This window comes from Elephas maximus, chromosome 12 (genome assembly GCF_024166365.1).
Source record: "Elephas maximus indicus isolate mEleMax1 chromosome 12, mEleMax1 primary haplotype, whole genome shotgun sequence".
Lineage (NCBI taxonomy): Eukaryota > Metazoa > Chordata > Mammalia > Proboscidea > Elephantidae > Elephas > Elephas maximus.
In genome coordinates, this window is record NC_064830.1 from 91,732,073 (window position 1) to 91,749,613 (window position 17,541).

Sequence of the window (17,541 nt, forward strand, 5' to 3'; positions counted from 1 at the left end):
TATTGTTTCTTTTGTTTTTACCCTTAGCTGTGCTAGAAGGTGATCATCCATATCCACATGCCTCTTTCTCCTTTACTCTTGGCAGGAACATGGAAGGGGTGCTGACAGACACAGACTGTGAAAGCATCTACCCCGTTGTGTACGCCTCTAATCGAGCCCTGGCTTCCGCTGCAGGAGAGTTTCTGTACCAGAAGTGAGTGGGGCTCCTTTCTTTCTGTTCTTATAACCCCACCCTCCGTGGTTTTCTTTCCATCATCTGCTGCGCCTCTTCCTAAGGACTCCCCATAACAAACAAAACCTGTTATTAAAGCCTCGCTCGGTGTCTCTCTTCTTCTCTTAGTTCCTTGGGGCTTTCTTTAGCTCTGTAGCTCTTTTTCCTTTATACCTCTCTTGGGGTCATTTCTCCCCTCCATGGGGAACATTTCACTCCAGATTTCCTCCGGTGCTGTACCCTTTTCCTATGTGAATCCCACCAGGCTCTTCTACCCTGAGTGCGAGACAAGAGCAGTGGGCAGAAAAGAACGACGCCGAAGTCCACGCTCCCAGAGGACTTTCTTTCACCTTCTGCTGTCCTTTTTTGTGGAGAGTGAGGTGACATATGGGAAGGACTTGTCTGGGTGTAGAGAAGGGTTGGGGTGGCACTGTAGGTGGAATTGTTTAATGTGACATCAGTAACTTAATGTCTGCCCTCTTCCACAGCTCCATAACCATGCTGCTTACTTAGTAGATAGCCTTTGGGACTGTGCAGGTCCTCACCTGAAGGACTGGGAGAGTCTGACAAGCCTGCTGCTGGAGAAGGATCAGAGTGCGTGCCAGTGGTAGTCTGGGGCAGGGGGACCTTTCACCTGCTAGTATGAAACCAGAAGCGATTTCTTTCTTGACTAATAAAAGGCAGCATAGGTGCCATGGAGATGGGGGAAACTTGAAATGGAGGGTGGCTAATCTGTGATTCTCTGTCTTTGATCCTCCTGCCAACCCAGACCTGGGCGACGTGCAAGAGAGCACACTGGTAGAAATCCTTGTGTCCAGTGTCCGGCAAGCTTCAGAGGGTCACCCGCCTGTGGGGCGGGTCACTGGGAGGAAGGTACGGCAAGAGGGGTAAGCTGGGTAGGTCAGCAATACTACATCCAGATAGGTGCTGCCTATCCTTATCCTCAGGTCTTGGGTTAGGATGCCCCTTCTTTTGCTCCTCAAAAAATTGCATTTCCGGAAAAAACAATCCGAAGGGAGCTGCTGAATTCTCTTTTCCTTCCTGGGCAGATCATGGGGAGGAGTGATACACATACACACCCTACCCTCTTGACCCAGAATTTCTCCACATCTTTCCTTACCCCCAAATCACACTAATTCCAGGGCTTAACCCCTAAAGAACGTAAGATCCAAGCCGATGACAAGGTGAAGCTGACTGAGCACCTCATCCCACTGTTGCCTCAGCTCCTGGCCAAGGTAGAGCTGCCCCCTCCCCAGCATCAAGGAGTGAGCGGGTAAAAGGCCTCAATGAGAAATGGAAGTAGGAATCAGCAATGTAATAGCTAATAAGCATGTTTCATTTTCCAATCACCACAGTTCTCAGCTGATGCAGAGAAGGTTGCTCCCCTGCTGCAGCTTCTCAACTACTTTGACCTCAACATCTACTGCACCAGACGCTTGGAGAAGGTGAACAGGGAGGAGAATACATTTCCTATACCTCGTCGCTCCCTTGCCAGGCAGGGCCAAGAGTTCTGTCTGGTTCTCAGAAACCTGGGTTCCAGAAACATCAGTAAGCCTTTCCTTTGTTAGGCGTCTCACCCTTAAAGTTTAGTGCTTTCAACCCTATTTTTTATCTCCCCCATTTTCTACCCTCCCCTACCCCGAACAGTTGTCCTCCCTACCCCCTGCAACATTGTGCTCTTATGCTTTGTGTCTCCCAGCACCTGGAGCTGCTCTTGCAGCAACTTCAGGAGGTGGTGGTGAAGCATGCTGAGCCAGCAGTGCTCGAGGCTGGAGCTCACGCCCTCTACCAGCTCTGTAAGCCCGAGTTCACTTTCTTCAGCCGGGTAGACTTTGCCCGCAGCCAGTTGGTGGATCTGCTGACCGACCGCTTCCAGCAGGAAGTTGAAGAATTGCTGCAGGTGGGAGCTGGGGCTAAATGATAGGACACTTCAAACTGGAGTCGGGGAGAGCCGGACACTTCAAACTAGAGTGGGAGAGAACCACAAAAAGGGGAATTTGGATCTTTGAGCTCTTGGGGAAGTCCTATTGCGGGCCTTCTTCCTTCCACAGTCTTCAGTCCTAGATGAGGATGAGGTGTATAGTCTGGCGGCTACACTGAAGCGCCTCTCTGCCTTCTACAAGTGAGCAACTCCCCTTCCACCTCCCTCTAATATTTCTACCGAAGCCTGGGGAGTTGATTCCTCACGTGCTCCTCCAGCTTAACGTTTACCCGTCTCCTACCTCCTCCCTCAAAGCGCTCATGACCTGACTCGCTGGGAGCTCTATGAACCATGCTACCAACTCCTCCGGAAGGCTGTGGATACAGGAGAGGTTCCTCGACAGGCAAGTAGACAAGCTGGAGACGTGGAGGCAAAAGAGGAGCTTTTAAGGACCCTGTATCCTAGGCGGCCCACTCTCCTAAGTGGCTCCAATCCCAGGGGTGTGGCGTGGACAAAGGGAGGAAGATACGATGTGCTTACTCTTCTCTTCCACCCTTGGAAGATGGGCTTTACATTCCAGTGCCTGAAAACTGCTATTCTCTCTGCTTTTCTGGGAGTCAAGGATACTATTGAAGGATTTTAGGAGAATTAAAACAAATTTAGGGGGAGGTAGAATTTCTACCCACAATAAAAGCCTCAAAATTGTCAAGAGTATCAGTTCTTTTCCACCAGAAGAGAAAGCTGGTCTCCTCTAACCTAATTTTTTCTCCTTTCACTGCTTTTCTGTTTCTGTCTACCTGTCTTTTTCTCTCTCCCCTCCCATTGCTCCATTTCCCTCCCTCTCCTTGCTCGCCTCTCGTTTTTTCTAACATTTTTTTTTCTCTTTCATTGTTACAGGTGATCCTTCCAGCCTTGACTCTTGTCTATTTTTCTATCCTCTGGACACTAACCCACATTTCTGGGTCAGATGCTTCTCAGGTGAGTTGATTTGAGCAGGGCAAAAGGAAATGATGAGGGAGACTGTGTCTTCATTGCTCCGTCTGTCCACTGTTTCCACAGAAGCAGCTGTTGAGTTTGAAGGGCAGAATGGTGGCCTTCTGCGAGCTCTGCCAGAGCTGCCTCTCAGATGTGGACCCTGAGATCCAGGAGCAGGTAAGAGTTGACTCAAGTGAGAACAAGGAGGCAAGGATCTTCTTGTGGTCTGAGGAGACCCAAATTCAAAGAGAAATTAGCTATTTAATTTCTATCTTGGTAAATATTCCTTTTTTTAAGCATTGTTTTTTGTTTTGTTTTGTTTCCTCCTAACAGGCTTTTATCTTATTAAGTGATCTACTTCTCATCTTCAGCCCTCAGATGATTGTGGGGGGATGTGATTTCCTTCAGCCCCTTGTATTTTTTCCTGAAGCCACTCTCCAGTCTGAGCTAGCCAGCTTCCTCATGGACCACGTCTTCATCCAGCCTGGAGACCTGGGCAGTGGTACAGGGACTCTATACCTGGGTCTCAAGAAGGAGTTGGGGTTTGGGCCTGCATCAGGAATACAGGGCAGGAGGCATAAGTCTGTGGTTCTAACCTTCCCTTTCTATATTTGGTGGCTCAGGGCCAGGTGATTCCCAGGAGGATCATTTACAGATAGAGCAGCTACACCAGCGGCGCCGCCTCCTGGCTGGGTTTTGCAAGTTGTTACTATACGGGGTGCTGGAGATGGATGCAGCCTCGGATGTTTTCAAACACTACAACAAGGTACAGTGAGGCCCTATAGAAATAAAGGAAAAGGGACCAAGTTGGACACTGCCATGACTTCAAACACTGCAGACCAAAAACCAAACCCATGGATTCTGACTCAAAGTGACCCTATAGCAAACATAATAGCACGACAGAAAGGAGGGTGGGATATCAGGTTTAAAGGAGAAGTCGAAGGGAAAAGGCACCAGGAGTTTAGAATGAAGGGACAAAGAGAAGAGACGTAGTAGAAAATAAATACGGAGAGAAAGCTCTTAGGTAAGAAGAAGTTCATTAGAGGGGAAGTATTTTATTCTTCCTGTCTGGAAATTTTTTTTTTTTTTCTCAACCTATTCTATGGGATGGAGTAATGTAAGAAGGAGGAAGAAAACTGGAAGAGAGATCAGGCTTCACAAGATGCCTAGATGTGTATCTTGGTTTCCTGAGCCCATTATTGCATTTATTTCTGTTTACTGAGCACCTGCTATGTGCCAAGCATCATTCTAGGCCCCAAGGACACAGTAGTGAACAAAACAAAAATTACTGCATTGGTGAAGCTTTCATTCTAGTGGCAGGGAGAGGCAAATAGGGAAGACTTCTGTGCCAAATGAGAGTGGGCACTGGCATGCTTGCTACGCTTACTACTCTTCTTCTCCAAGGAATGGGCTCAGGGCAGAGTTTCTTCCTGTACTTATTTGCCTAAACTCTGATTTCTTTTGGGCTTTGCATCTACGGGCCAGAGATGAGATCTAGTCCAAGTTATTTTATGCTCAGATCCATTTTTCCCTACTTGTGGCGCTTTAGAAGGAGACATGATTAGGGATGTGAAGGAGGAAACAAAACGGAAACAGCCCTTTCCTATGGTCAGACGTTTCCTTCTCCGCTTCCTCTCCCTCAGTTCTACAATGACTATGGTGACATTATCAAGGAAACATTAACTAGAGCAAGACAGATTGACCGAAGCCATTGTTCCCAAATTCTGCTGTTGAGCCTCAAGCAGGTACTGTCTTCTGCCTAGAGTACCACAAACCTTTGTCATGGCCCTCCCTATAGTCCACAAGCTTTTCTCTCCACCCTCAACCTTAAGAGCAGGGACTTGATGTGTTTATTTTGACTCATTTACTTCATATGATAAGTTCTTTTATAGCTAGTACACACTTAGAAAGTATTTTTTAACTGATTGAGGAGTATCCATCCCAATCTCATGGAAATTCAACTATCAATTAGAACATGAGAGCACAAATAATAAAGTGATAGGGCATTTTTTTATCTAGTCTTTTCTTTCAGCCTTCTTTGCGATTAACTACAGCTATTTTTATTGTTATAGAGCAGGAGTAAAGGTGTTCTCTGATGCAGGGGGTCAAGGATGGGACAGGTGTCTTGGGAGAAAAAAGAAGTAAAGGTAGTATGTGGCCTTTTAGAATTTCTGGGCAGAGAAGAGAATGCTGTACTGCTCTATTTCCATCTTGTTATTCCCTTTCCCAAATGGACTGTGTCTCCTGGATACAGTTGTACACAGAACTGCTGCAGGAACAGGGGCCCCAAGGCCTGAATGAGCTTCCAGCCTTCATCGAGATGAGGGACCTGGCTCGGAGGTTTGCCTTGAGCTTTGGGCCCCAGCAACTACAGAACCGTGATCTTGTGGTCATGTTACACACGTAAGGAAGTATCAGTTGAAGTAAAAGTACTCGGATAGTCTTAAGAGGGCTGAGCCAGGAGCTGGGTAGAGGGAGAGCTGGGAGCGAGGTCTTGGAGGGAGGATAATAAGCATGTCAAGAAGGAGACAGGTCAGTGGGTGGCTATTCTCTGAGACACCAGCTGGGGGAGGATGTACATGGACAGGATTCCCTGTCTCTGGGAGGGAAGTAGGAAGGGCTTATTTTTCTAAAATAATTCTGTCCAACCAAGGGAAGGCATCAAGTTCGCCTTGTCTGAGCTTCCTGCAGCTGACTCCTCCAGTCAGCCTCCAAATCTGGCATTCCTGGAACTCCTTTCGGAATTTTCCCCTCGACTCTTCCATCAGGACAAGCAGTTACTGTAAGTTAGTGCCAGCGATGAATAGAGATGTGGATTGGGGAAGAAGGGATGGTGAGGGCCCAGTGGCCGCTTCAGCCTCTTCATTCCCTGCCCCTTCCTTAGCTTGTCCTACCTGGAAAAGTGTCTGCAGCATGTCCCCCAAGCACCTGGCCATCCCTGGGGTCCAGTCATCACTTACAGGCACTCCCTCAGCCCCCTGGAGAACACAGCTGAGGCCAGCCTTCAGGGCTACCCCCGCTCCAAGAAGAGGCGCATTAAAGGTGAAGTACAGCGTCTGTGTGTGTGTGTGTGTGTGTGTGTTGTGTATATGCATGTGTGTTGGTATCAGGGTACGTGGCCCTGTTTCCTTTTTTGCTGCTACTTAGATAAACAGCAGTTATGGCCTGTTGCCTCCTTCAAACTTTACTTTCAGTCAAAATAAAAAATATTTAATTGAATATTAATTAGCATTAGGGGTTCTCATTTTCTTTGTTTATCTTGAAATATATTAAGTAAACAAAAAATATTAAGCCGACTACAAATAGCAAACTTCTATGAAAACTAAACTAATGATAAAACCAAAGGATGAACTAAGAAATATGTATATTTAGAGTGCCCCTCTTTGCCAAACTGTGTTCCATTATTTTTTTTAATTTTAGAGATTTTTACATAACTTTCATGATTTTTGCTTTGAGATTACCACCTGTGCTATTGTTTATGTAAGCTTTTTTTCTTTAAACTGATTTTTTTAAACATAGTCTCATCTTAAGCAGTAATATCTTAGAAATCACAAATTTGGAGTGCTAGTATATGTTTATTAGTGTATATTAGAATTATGTGAATTTAGTAGCTTTATTGAGATAATAGCCATATACTATAAAATTTACCTTTTTAAAGTGTGCAATCCAGTGGTTTTTAGTATATTCATAAGGTTGGGCAGCCATTACCACTGTCTAATTTTAGTACAGTTTCTTTACCTGAAAAGAAACTCTATCCATAGCTGTTAGTCCCCATTCTCCCCACCCCCCACTCCTAAGCAAACAACCTACTTTCTGTCTCTATGGATTTGCCTATTCTGGACATCTCAGATAAATGGAATCGTATAATATATGATCTCGTATGTCTGATTTCTTTCACAAGGCATAATGTTTTCAAGGTTCATCCACGTTGTAGAAAGCATCAGTACCTCATTCATTTTTATCGCTAAATATTTCCTTGTATGGATACACACATTTTCTTTATCCACTCATCGGTTGATAGACATTTGAGTTGTTTCCACTTTTTGATGGTGATGAATAATGCTGCTGTGAACATCCGTGTACAAGTTTTTAGGTGGATATATGTTTTCAGTTTTCTTAGAACATGTATGCATAAGAGTGGAATTGCTGGGTCATATGGTAACTCTGTGTGTTTAACATTTTGAGAAACTACCAGAGTTTTCCAAAGTGGCTGCACCATTTTACATTCCCACCAACAATGTATAAGCATTCCATTTTCTCCTCATCCTTGCCAAACCAAATCTGTCTTTTTTATCTTATCCATCCTAGTGGTTTTAAAGTGGTATCTCATTGTGGTTTTGATTTGTCTTTCCCTACTGGCTAGTAATGTTGAGCGTCTCTTCATGTGCTTATGGTTCATTTGTATATCTTCTTTGGAGAAATGTCTGTTCAAATGTTTTGCTCATTTTTAAACCAGGTAATTTTTATTGTTGGGTTATAAGAGTTCCTTGTCAGGTATATGATTTGCAAAAGTTATTTTCCATCCTGTGGGTTATCTTTTCACTTTTTTGATGGTGTTCGTTGAAGAACAAAAGTTTTTAGTTTTGATAAAATCCAATTTATGCTTTTCTCTTGTCTCTTGTGCCTTTGGTGTCATATCTATAGAAACCATTGCCCAATCCAAAGTCATGAAAATTTACTCTAATTTTTTCTCCTAGGCATTTTGTAATTTTAGCTCTTATATTTAGGACTATGATCCCTTTTGAATTAATTTTTTATATGGTGTGAGGTAGGGTGTGACTTCTTTTTAATGTCGTCTGTGTACCACCTAAAATGATCTTTTATACCATCAGGAAACTCTGCTTTAACCAGTTAACTAATAAATATTTGTTAAGGGTCTCCTAAATACTGTGTTAGGTGTTTTAAAGGCCTTGAGGATCCTCATGGAACTTACTAGCTAGTAGGAAAGAGAAAATACACTTACAGAAGATTTGACAGTAAATGGTAACTGTCAAGAGTGTTCGTACAGATGAAGGCTACAAACTTCAGAAAGTGAAGGTGGCACTTTAAGTTTGGTTAATCTATGAAAGTTCTACCAAGAAGGTGGAAGTTAAGAAGAGGTATAACAAACTGCAGAGATCGCTTCAGTTGGTCAAGCAACAGATATTTATTGAGCATAATGTTCTGGGACTACAACAGTGAGCACAAAAGATAAAAATCTGTTTCTTTAGAGAGTGTCCAGTAGTGATAAATACTATGGTGAAAAATCAGGAAAGAGGGTGAAAGAATACTGCTGGGGGGGGTAGGGGTCATAGTCTTATAAAGAATGGTCAGGGAAAACCTCACTTAGAACATAGATGCTGGGCAAAACCTAAAGGAGGGAGGGCAGCTGGTATCTACCATGAGATAGCATACCAGAGGGAGCAGCCAGTGCAGAGGCCATGATGGGGGGATGTGCCTAACATGGTCAGGTGACGCAGAGGAGGCCAGTATGGCTGGTACTGTGTGTGTGAAGGGGAGTGTGTAGGCTATGAGTCCAAAAAGATAGGCATGCACAGTGTGTAAGGCAGAGTAAAGACTCCGGCTTTACTCTGAATGAGATGAGAAACCAACAGAGAATATTGAGCCTTATGTTTGTTTTAAAAGGTATCTTAAAAGGACCCTTCTGGCTGATTTGTTGAGAATTGCCTGTAGAGAAGCAAGGATAGAAGCAAGGAAACCAGTGAGGAGGCTCTTGTAGGAGTTGGTAGTCGACAGTGGTTTAGACTAGGGTGGGAGTGGTAGAGTTGGTGAGAAGTGGCCAGATTCTGGATGTATTTTGGAGGTGTCATTAATAGGATCTCCTGACAGACTGGGTGTGGGATGTAAGACTCCAAGAATTTGGCTTGACAATTTCAAGGAGGAAGGAGTGATGATTTGTCTCAAAAGCTGCTTTTAAGCCTTTCGTTACCGTTGGCGTAAATGGTTTGCCAGCCACTTCTTAGGCTTCTGGACCTTGTAGGTCATACATTATTCTGGTTCTAATACATTTAGCATCAAGGTGGGTTCGTTTTGAAATGCTTGAAGCTCAGTAGAGCAGAGTTGGAGCCTCATTGTTGGCGTAGGTTGAGCATTCTGTTAGGTGATGCATCTAGGATGTGTTAGTTTTGTAAACTTTTGCCTTTTTTTCCCTTAATATCTGTGAGATAAGGCTTGTAAACATAGTTATGGCTTTCCTGTGTGATAGTTAGGGAGCCCTGATGGGTTTGTTTTGGATAGGTGCCCATAATAAATTATACCCCTAGTTCCTGTTGGCATACCGTCATGCCGCAGATCGGTCTCATTGGCAGACTGTATTGCCAGATCGTATTTCTCAAAATGCATACTAACAAAAAAAAAAATGTAAACATACTCAGTTAGTAAGCTTGCGTTCCAATACTGAAACACATGCCATCAAAAAAAAATTTTTTATTAAAATTTGGTAACAAAAGGGTTTTAAATAAGATGAGGACTAAGAATTGAACACTGGATTTATTATGTAAGGTAGAGGTCACTGGTGATTAGAGCAAGCACAGTTTGTTGGAGCCACAGTGTGAGGAGCATTTCCATGAAAGAAATTTGAACCTCATTTCTGTACAGGATGATGATTAACCACTTGCAGTTTTGACCAGAGGAGTGGTACATTGAAGAGAGTGTCCTAAGATTAATCTGGGGCCAGTATGCAAAGTTGATGAGAGGAAAAAGAAAGTAGAAGCGTGAGTGAAGAAACGATCATACTGTTCGGCTCAGGGCCACAATATGTGGACCCTGATAGAATGGGAGAAAAATGTGGAACAGAACCTCAAATTCCTCAAAAAAAAAAAAAAAAGACCTATTGGACTGGTTGAGATTAGAGGACTCTCCAAGACAATTGCCCTGGGATACTCTTCAAACCTTGAACAGAAACTAACCCCTGAGATCACCTTGTAGCTGAATAACTGATTGACTCAAAAAATAATATCACCGTAAGTACCGTGCTCCTTTAAAAAATCTACCGGAAACCAAATAGTCAACAGTTACTTTAAAACAAAGATGAGAATGTAAGGGGGGCAGGGAAACTAGATAAATGGAAACAACCAGAACGGAAATAATGAGAATATTCATGCATAGTGAAGAATGTAACCAGTGTCACTGAACGACTTGTGTAGAAATTGTTGAATGGGAACCTAACCTGCTGTATAAGTCTACACCAAGAACACAATAAAATATATATGTTTTTTAAAAAGCTGTCGTAGTAGTTCACATGTACAGCATATTATAATGTCTCAGCCAGAATAGAGAGGAAGGGGCGATTGTGTCTGGCCTTAAGAGAATTAATATGACTAATTAAAGTCAGGTGCAGTGGGAAGAAAGGATTCTGATATGGAGCCTGAAAGACTAAATGAAGAATGGAGAGGGAAAGTCAGGAAGGGAAGCCAGTTTTGAAAAGATAAGCTCAGCCTTTGACTAATGAATTCAAGATGACAGAAACTATCCAAGTGGAAGCATCAGTCAACTAGAGATGTAGTTGTAGAGCTCTGAAATGCAGCCTGGTTGTGGACAGTGTTGCGGGGAGAGTTAAAGCGGTAGTGGAACACAAGTCCAGCACCTTTCCACTCCTGTCCCGCCTAGGTTCCCTCAGGTTAGTGCTGCCATCTGCTGGGAGTCCAGTTTTCCTTTCTGGGTATACTGGCTAATGGGCGTGGCTCTTCCCTGTTTTCTGCAGCCCTCTTTGCTTAAACCAACAGCAGCTCACTTTTAGGTTATAGTTTTTAGGGTATAAAACATCCATGGGGAGAGAGGGTAATGGGGTATGAATATTTAAAGTTGACAAATGTTAATATCAGTTTAACTTAAAATTGTATTACATGGATTTTCTCAGACATCTTTGGATTCTTTCTCCTCCTCGGATCTCTGGATGAGACCAAAAAAACCCAAACTTGTTGCCGTCGAGTCTGTTCCAACTCACAGCAACCCTATAGGACAGAGTAGAACTGCCCTGTAGGGTTTTCAAGGCTGTAATCATTACAGAAGCAGATTGCCACATCTTTGTCTTGTGGAGCGAATGGTGGGTTCAAACCACAGACCTTACTGAGTACTTAACCACTGTACCACCAGGGCTCTGAGCTCTGGAGGAGAGAGGTCCTTAAACTTTTTGAGCCCCAGATCTTCCACTTATCTTCCGTATCAAAACTTCATAGACGTTGCAGTCATCTCGTTTTTTTCTGGCCTTTAGGGAGTCCTATCCTTCGTTTCTGTTCCTCCCTAGCCCTCATCCTTCCACCCTAATGTCTAGTTACAAAGCTATATTGAAATTTCCAGCTTTCTCTCACTAGGGATCTCTTCGATGGATAGCGTCTTACATGTTTTCATTGAGTAACTCAGGCCAACTTCCTTTCCCACCTCTCAATCTTAGGAATCCAGCCTCCTCTCACATTTGTGTTTAGAGATGTATGTTTATGTCTCTTTCCATCTCGTTTTCTAAGCTGTACTGTTAAGTTTTTCTTGGTCAGGCCTAGAAAGGATTCTGTAAGCCTTACTTTTAGCACATGGGGCTATGCTTTAGCCTCCTCTCACTTTTGAGATACAACAGAATGAGGTCATACAGATTTTCCATTCTCTCCTTTCTTAACATTCCCTTACCAAATCCTGGGCAGCTCTTAAAAGAGTAGAAGTGTCTGGTTTACAGTTAATATGTGCACCTGCTTCTCTGCAGGCCCCTCCAGGCCGAACGGAGAGGACACCTCTCCCTTCCAGGAAGAAAGCCTACAGCTGAACAGCATCCCACCCACGCCCACCCTCACTTCTACAGCTGTGAAGAGTAGGCAGCCCCTGGGAGGGTTAGAAGAGGTGGAAGAAGAAGAGGGCTCAGAATCAGAGTTCACTCACGGGTGAGGGCCAGGGAGAGAGTCTGGTCTCTGGCTTCCCAGTTCGGCATCTTGCCATCTCCAGCTTGTGGTTTCTGTTCTGTTGTTCCCTACTACAGCACTCTCCGGTTCTCTGAGTCTTCTAAAGTCCTTTTTTTTTTTTTAATCTTTTAAGTTTGTCTTTCTCCCTACACTGAGCTTTTCTCCACTTTAACACTGACTACCTTACCTCCTCGTTTTACCCTTTACTCTTATCCCCTGTCACCGATCCTACTTCATTCTCAACAGCCAGCGCCTTTCAGACATCCAGCGGCTGAGGTACTCAGGTCCACGGCATCTCCATACACCGCTCAACTCTTCAGGTCCTGGTCTGGGCAGTCGGCTGACCCGGTGAGCTTCCCTGCCATCTCCTAGCTTCATTTCGCATCTGTCATTCTACCATGAGGGGATTCTCTCCTTATCCAGCGCATCTATCCCAGTGATTTTTTTTTTTTTACTCGTTTTAATCACAGAACACTTTCTTCCAGTGTTATGTGGAACCCTGGTATGTATAGCAGATATAAGTAGAGCTATTCTGATTAAGGAAACCCTGGTGGCGTAGTGGTTAAGTGCTACAGCTGCTAACCAAAGGGTCAGCAGTTCGAATCCACCAGGCACTCCTTGGAAACTCTATGGGGCAGTTCTACTCTGTCCTACAGGGTCACTGTGAGTCGGAATTGACTCGACAGCACTGGGTTTTGCTCTGATCAAACCAAGAGTGGGGACGTAGAGCCCTGCTGTACTTGTTCTCCACTCTGTCTGAGGAACTCTCAGGAATCCCGAAAGAACAGTTTGAAAACCTCTACTCTTGCTACTGCCAGCAGACTCAGCCTCATGGAAGAGGAAGAAGAAGAAGGGCCAGCAGCTCAGGATGACCCAAGTGAAGAATGGCAAGATACAGACAAGGTGAGAGGACCCAGCATTCCCTTCTTCCTCTAGAAGGATAGATAAGAGGAGGAGAGAAACTAGAGTGATTCTCTTCTGGTAGCCCTGATGGTACCCATGTCTCTGAAAGCTGCTTAGGGCTTTTTGAAAGAATCAGAGTAAAGGTGAAAAGTTTGTACGTTGCTTCAGACTTTGCTATTTACTTTTGTTTAAGAAATAAGGAAAAGAAAAAATACCAGAAAGAACTGAAATAGCACCCCCAATCCTTAAATAAGTATTGTTACCTCTGAACCCCTAAGAATTGGAAGGAATCCTAGAGCTAGAGATGAACTCATCTAATCCAACCTTACAACCCATTCACTAAGTCTCTCCACCACACAAATACACACACGCACACACACACACTTCCGTACCTACCTTCCCTCCTCCCTCCTTTGTCCTATAGAGGGCTGCCCCAGTTCCATGTTACTCACTCCTTTTCTACTTAGCCTGCTTGCTCCCAGGAGGAAGTGCTGCCAGTATGGTAGAAAGCATGGAATTTGGAGTTAAATGACCTGAATTTGAGTCCTTTGTCAAGTTAGCTACTTATCTTCTCTCAATCTCCATTTCATCATATGTCAAATGGAACATTTATACAAAACAGCAAAGGTGAAAATGCCCTACAAACCGAAAAGGGCTGTATTAATGTCACTGGGTGCTGCTGTTATTCATCTGCTCCCTTCTCTGTACTTGAGGAGGGAGAAAGGATAGGATAGGGCAGGGGAATGGAGGTCTTGTGCTCGGAAGGAAAAACCAAACGATGACATCTCCAAACCAGAGACTAGGGAGCAAGGCCTCTATTAAAATGCTCTTTCCTAAGGTTCCCTCAGAAAAAATCCCGTTTGCTAGCTCTAAAACTGAACTCACTTAAGGGGCTCTGTCTGAGCAGGCCAGGAGAGGAGGCACTTCTCTGACGACTCCTAGCAGGCTGTAGCTCGTCCTTCTCTCGCCCTTTGCCTGTGCTACAGGTACCTACTGTGGCCCATTCCCATTTGTTATTATGAGACTGAAAAAGAAACTTAGTTATTGCTCGGGGTGTGATGGGAGTGGAGAAAGAACTTTCTGACTTTTGACCTCATTCTATCTAGCAACCAGGTAGCTACTCTTCCCCTGGTGAGCGCCGGCTGGACCTCTTAGATTCTACAGAGCTGAACATTGAGGCGAGTGTCCCAGAACAGACTGTGGAAGGCAGGTTAAGAGGGGTTTTGTGTGGTTGGGAAATGCTGGCAGGTAACCCATGAGCCCTGTCAAATAGGTGGAAAGGCCAGGGATTGAGAGAGCCAGGAGTCGAAATTGTCATCTGGAGGACCAGGTCGGCTGTGTCTGCCCTTGGGCTGTTGGTTACATGTGTGTGTTTTCCTTCTGTTTTTCTCGTTACAGGATTTCTGACAAGACTCTGTCCCCTTCCCCATCTCTATTCCCCACCTCAGTGACATGACCACTTGGAAAAGGCAAACAGGAGAAAGGAGTAAAATGAACCATTCCTTCCAGGCCGCAACCCCCTGGCTTCTGAGAGGGGAAGAAGAGTTTGCCTTTCTAACCTAACCTTTCTCTCTGATGGCTTTGTTGGAATTGACACCCCATCCTTCCTAATGCACCATAGCCCTGACCCTGTGTGTTCGAGCAGAGCACCCATCTCCTGATATGTTTGGAGTAATGTGGTGTGTGTGGGGGGAGGGGGGAACTCCCTCCATGTGTTTAATGGAAAGAAACCACAGTTTTCTTGTATTATTAGAACATATTTGCCCAGGCTGTCTTGTGCCCTAATAATTCGCTCAATAAACATGTTCAAATCAGCTGGTTCCTAGGAGCTGGTTTGAGATTATTAAACTGATAGAGGTCAGGTTCTTTGTCTGCTGGTATCCTGTATACTGATGGCCCAGTGCACAGACAGGCCCCCCCGCCCCAAGCCACCCAGCGCTTTGTGTACAGGCTCTCAAGGATGTATTTCTCAGTAATTGGGAGACTGGATGGCTGGGTGAGGCAAAGGAGTTAGGGAGAGATTGGTTGCTTTTGAGTAGTTTATCTAGTGATAACAATTTAGGCCCAAATAAGGGAAGGCAGTGTTCTGACCAGCTGCAAGGTGGAGTGGGCACCTTATGAAACACCTACTCTTAGGCCAGGCCAGTCTGTGTCTTGGCAGATTTCACCTAAGGATTCCTTGCAGGGGTAATTTCATTCCCTCGAAGACACCTGTCATAATTTGGAATTTATAGAACTGTTAATACCTGTGAGTTGGGAGGAAACTTAGAAGTTACTCTAAACATCCAACCCAAAACCCAAGTCCTTGACACCTACTTCTCCTTAACCCTGCCTTCCTCCATCTGATTCTTCACCAGGTCCTCTCAAGTTGTTGTCCAGAATATATCTCTAATCTGTCTCTTCTAGTTGGTACCATCCTATTCCAAGGCACTGTCATCTCTCACCCAGAATCCCACAAAATAGCCTCTGGAAATCTGCCTCCTTGAAACTTTGACTTGTTTTTTATTCTGCTTCTTGGAGCAGCACAAAATACCTCTGTTCCCGCTTTTCCCTCTGACAAGCATTCACCCACAAGAAAACAGTTGTCACTTCTACTTTCACTATTTTCTTCTGCAGTTTAAGTAACCCTGCAGCCTCTCCCTATGGATATGATTTCCAGTTCTTCCCCATTTTGGGTATCTGCTGAATTACAGTTTCTCACTGTGGTCTCACAGGCTGAACACAGTCATCCACCTACTGGTCTGTGCAGAAGAAACCATTACTTAGTGTAACCAAGTCATGTCATGGCTATGTCACATTAGTCTATTTTTTGGTCAACCAGAACTATTTCTCTCCTCTTCTTTTTCCCCTTCATCTCCTCTTCCCGCCATTCTTCTCCCTCCCCCACTGCCTACTCCCAGATAAAAGCTAGAAGTTGGGTTTGTGGGTCTTCTTTTGGGAACTTAGCCCATTAGTGGCCTGGGAGATGCCAGCCTGGTCAGAGATCTTTAGCCTGTTTTCAGGTGGTACAGCGCCAAGGAGAGAAGTTTTTTTCATGGGATCTGAGAACACAGTGGGAGAATTTAGGAGTTAAGTATGGAGGTCACTAAGGATCCTGGAGGGTAAGGATTCCGAATCATTTAAATACTAGCCAAGCTAAGGGTACTTCACAAGATCAAAAGAAAAACTTGGAGGCTTCGCGTAAATATGGATATTTATTTGAAGCCAGACAGCCCAGTGTGGTGGATCAAACCCCAGTCTTAGAACCTGTGGAAGCTTTATACATGCTCCCCAAATTATATGAACTCCTTATTGTGCAGTTGGATCTGGTCTATGTGATTGTTTCACCAGTAGAATATGATAGAAGTGATGATATGCCAGTTTTCAGGCCAAAATCATGAAAGAAACTGGCAGCTTCCACTTCCAGTCTCTTGAGATGCTCCCTCTTGGAACTCGGTTACCTTGCTGTGAGAAATCCCAAGCAGCCACATGGAGGGGCCAAGTGTAGTGTTCCAGCCAGCAGCCTAGCTGACATCCCAGCTAGCATTCAGCGTCATCCACCAGCCTTCTGAATAAACCTTCAGATGATTGCCACCCCAAGCTTTTGAGCCTTCCCAGCTGAGGCCCCAGGCATCAGGAAACAGACAGTCCTTCCCTGTGCCCTTTCCAAACTCCAGATCTGTAGAATCCACGAGCATAATAAAAAGGTGGTGGGCCGTATCACTAAGTTTGGGGTGGTTTGTTATGTAGCAACAGTAACTGCAACAGAACCGTGGAGCCATAGACTCCAGAAGTTTGAGGAACTTTATCAGGTAAAAAAAAATGTATTTATAGATTCTATAAACATACTAGTTTGACACATTGTAATATATAAAAATGTAGTGGATGAGTTAATGATGAAGTAAACATTTTAAAATATTTTATCAGTAGTACAGAATACCTTTTTGCCCCACAAAAACTTTTTTAGTTAAGACGTCAGTGCTACGTAAAACAATCTATAAATTCAACGCAATCTCCATCAACGTTCCAATAGCCTTTGCAGAAACGGAAAAGGCAATCCTCCCATTTATATGGAAGGTCAGGGGACCTGGAATAGCTAAAAGCAATCTTGGAGAATAAAGAGCAAAGTGATGAGTAAACACTGTTGAAATCATGGCTTAATATTTTGTGAAATTCTGGTTGAAAGTTCAGTTTATTTTGATAGTTTTGTTTTTTGATGGTACAAATAAATACAAAACAGTTTTGCCAATTTAACAGTTTCTACGTAATTCAGCAACGTTGATTATACTCTTCATGTTGTGCAACCCTCATCCCTATCTTTTTCCTAATTATCCTGCCACCATTAACATAAATGTACACTCCTCAAGCAGAAACTCACTTCTCCTTCCCTCCCACCCCTGGTAACCACTAATAAGCTTTGATTTCTTTGTAGTGCTTATTGCATATAGTGAGGTTATACAGTATTTGTGACTGACTTATGTAGCTGAGCATGATGTTTTCAGGGTTCATCCATGTTGTGGGGTGCGTCACGACCTCATTTCTCTTTATGGCTGAATAATGGTCCATTGTAGGTATATACCACATTTTGTTTATTCATTCATCTGTTGATGGACATTTAGGTTTCCAGATTTTAGCTATTGAGAAAAGTGCTGAACCTGAGCATTGGT

At 44.1% G+C, this 17,541-nt stretch overlaps 1 protein-coding gene across 14 annotated transcripts in view; it reads left to right on the top strand.

Annotated features, from left to right (window-relative positions):
- STAG3 (stromal antigen 3) overlaps nt 1-17,259 on the top strand; it is a 39,402-nt gene extending 22,143 nt beyond the window's left edge. For 9 of the 14 annotated variants that reach the window (XM_049903360.1, XM_049903359.1, XM_049903367.1 and 6 more), the window contains 22 exons: nt 86-193; nt 477-591; nt 700-805; nt 981-1,084; nt 1,354-1,446; nt 1,567-1,656; nt 1,911-2,111; nt 2,263-2,333; nt 2,448-2,535; nt 3,030-3,110; nt 3,192-3,284; nt 3,441-3,609; nt 3,731-3,873; nt 4,751-4,852; nt 5,362-5,510; nt 5,761-5,889; nt 5,992-6,149; nt 11,800-11,974; nt 12,239-12,340; nt 12,811-12,895; nt 14,002-14,073; nt 14,294-17,259. In XM_049903360.1, coding sequence (XP_049759317.1) covers nt 86-193; nt 477-591; nt 700-805; nt 981-1,084; nt 1,354-1,446; nt 1,567-1,656; nt 1,911-2,111; nt 2,263-2,333; nt 2,448-2,535; nt 3,030-3,110; nt 3,192-3,284; nt 3,441-3,609; nt 3,731-3,873; nt 4,751-4,852; nt 5,362-5,510; nt 5,761-5,889; nt 5,992-6,149; nt 11,800-11,974; nt 12,239-12,340; nt 12,811-12,895; nt 14,002-14,073; nt 14,294-14,302 — 2,443 coding nt within the window. In that variant the 3' untranslated portion in view covers nt 14,303-17,259. Of the gene's footprint in view, nt 1-85; nt 194-476; nt 592-699; nt 806-980; nt 1,085-1,353; nt 1,447-1,566; nt 1,657-1,910; nt 2,112-2,262; nt 2,334-2,447; nt 2,536-3,029; nt 3,111-3,191; nt 3,285-3,440; nt 3,610-3,730; nt 3,874-4,750; nt 4,853-5,361; nt 5,511-5,760; nt 5,890-5,991; nt 6,150-9,704; nt 10,844-11,799; nt 11,975-12,238; nt 12,341-12,810; nt 12,896-14,001; nt 14,074-14,293 lie in introns of those variants that run through there. The other 5 variants (XM_049903361.1, XM_049903363.1, XR_007519581.1 and 2 more) reach the window with 5 other exon arrangements.
- The last annotated feature ends 282 nt before the right edge of the window (nt 17,260-17,541 follow it).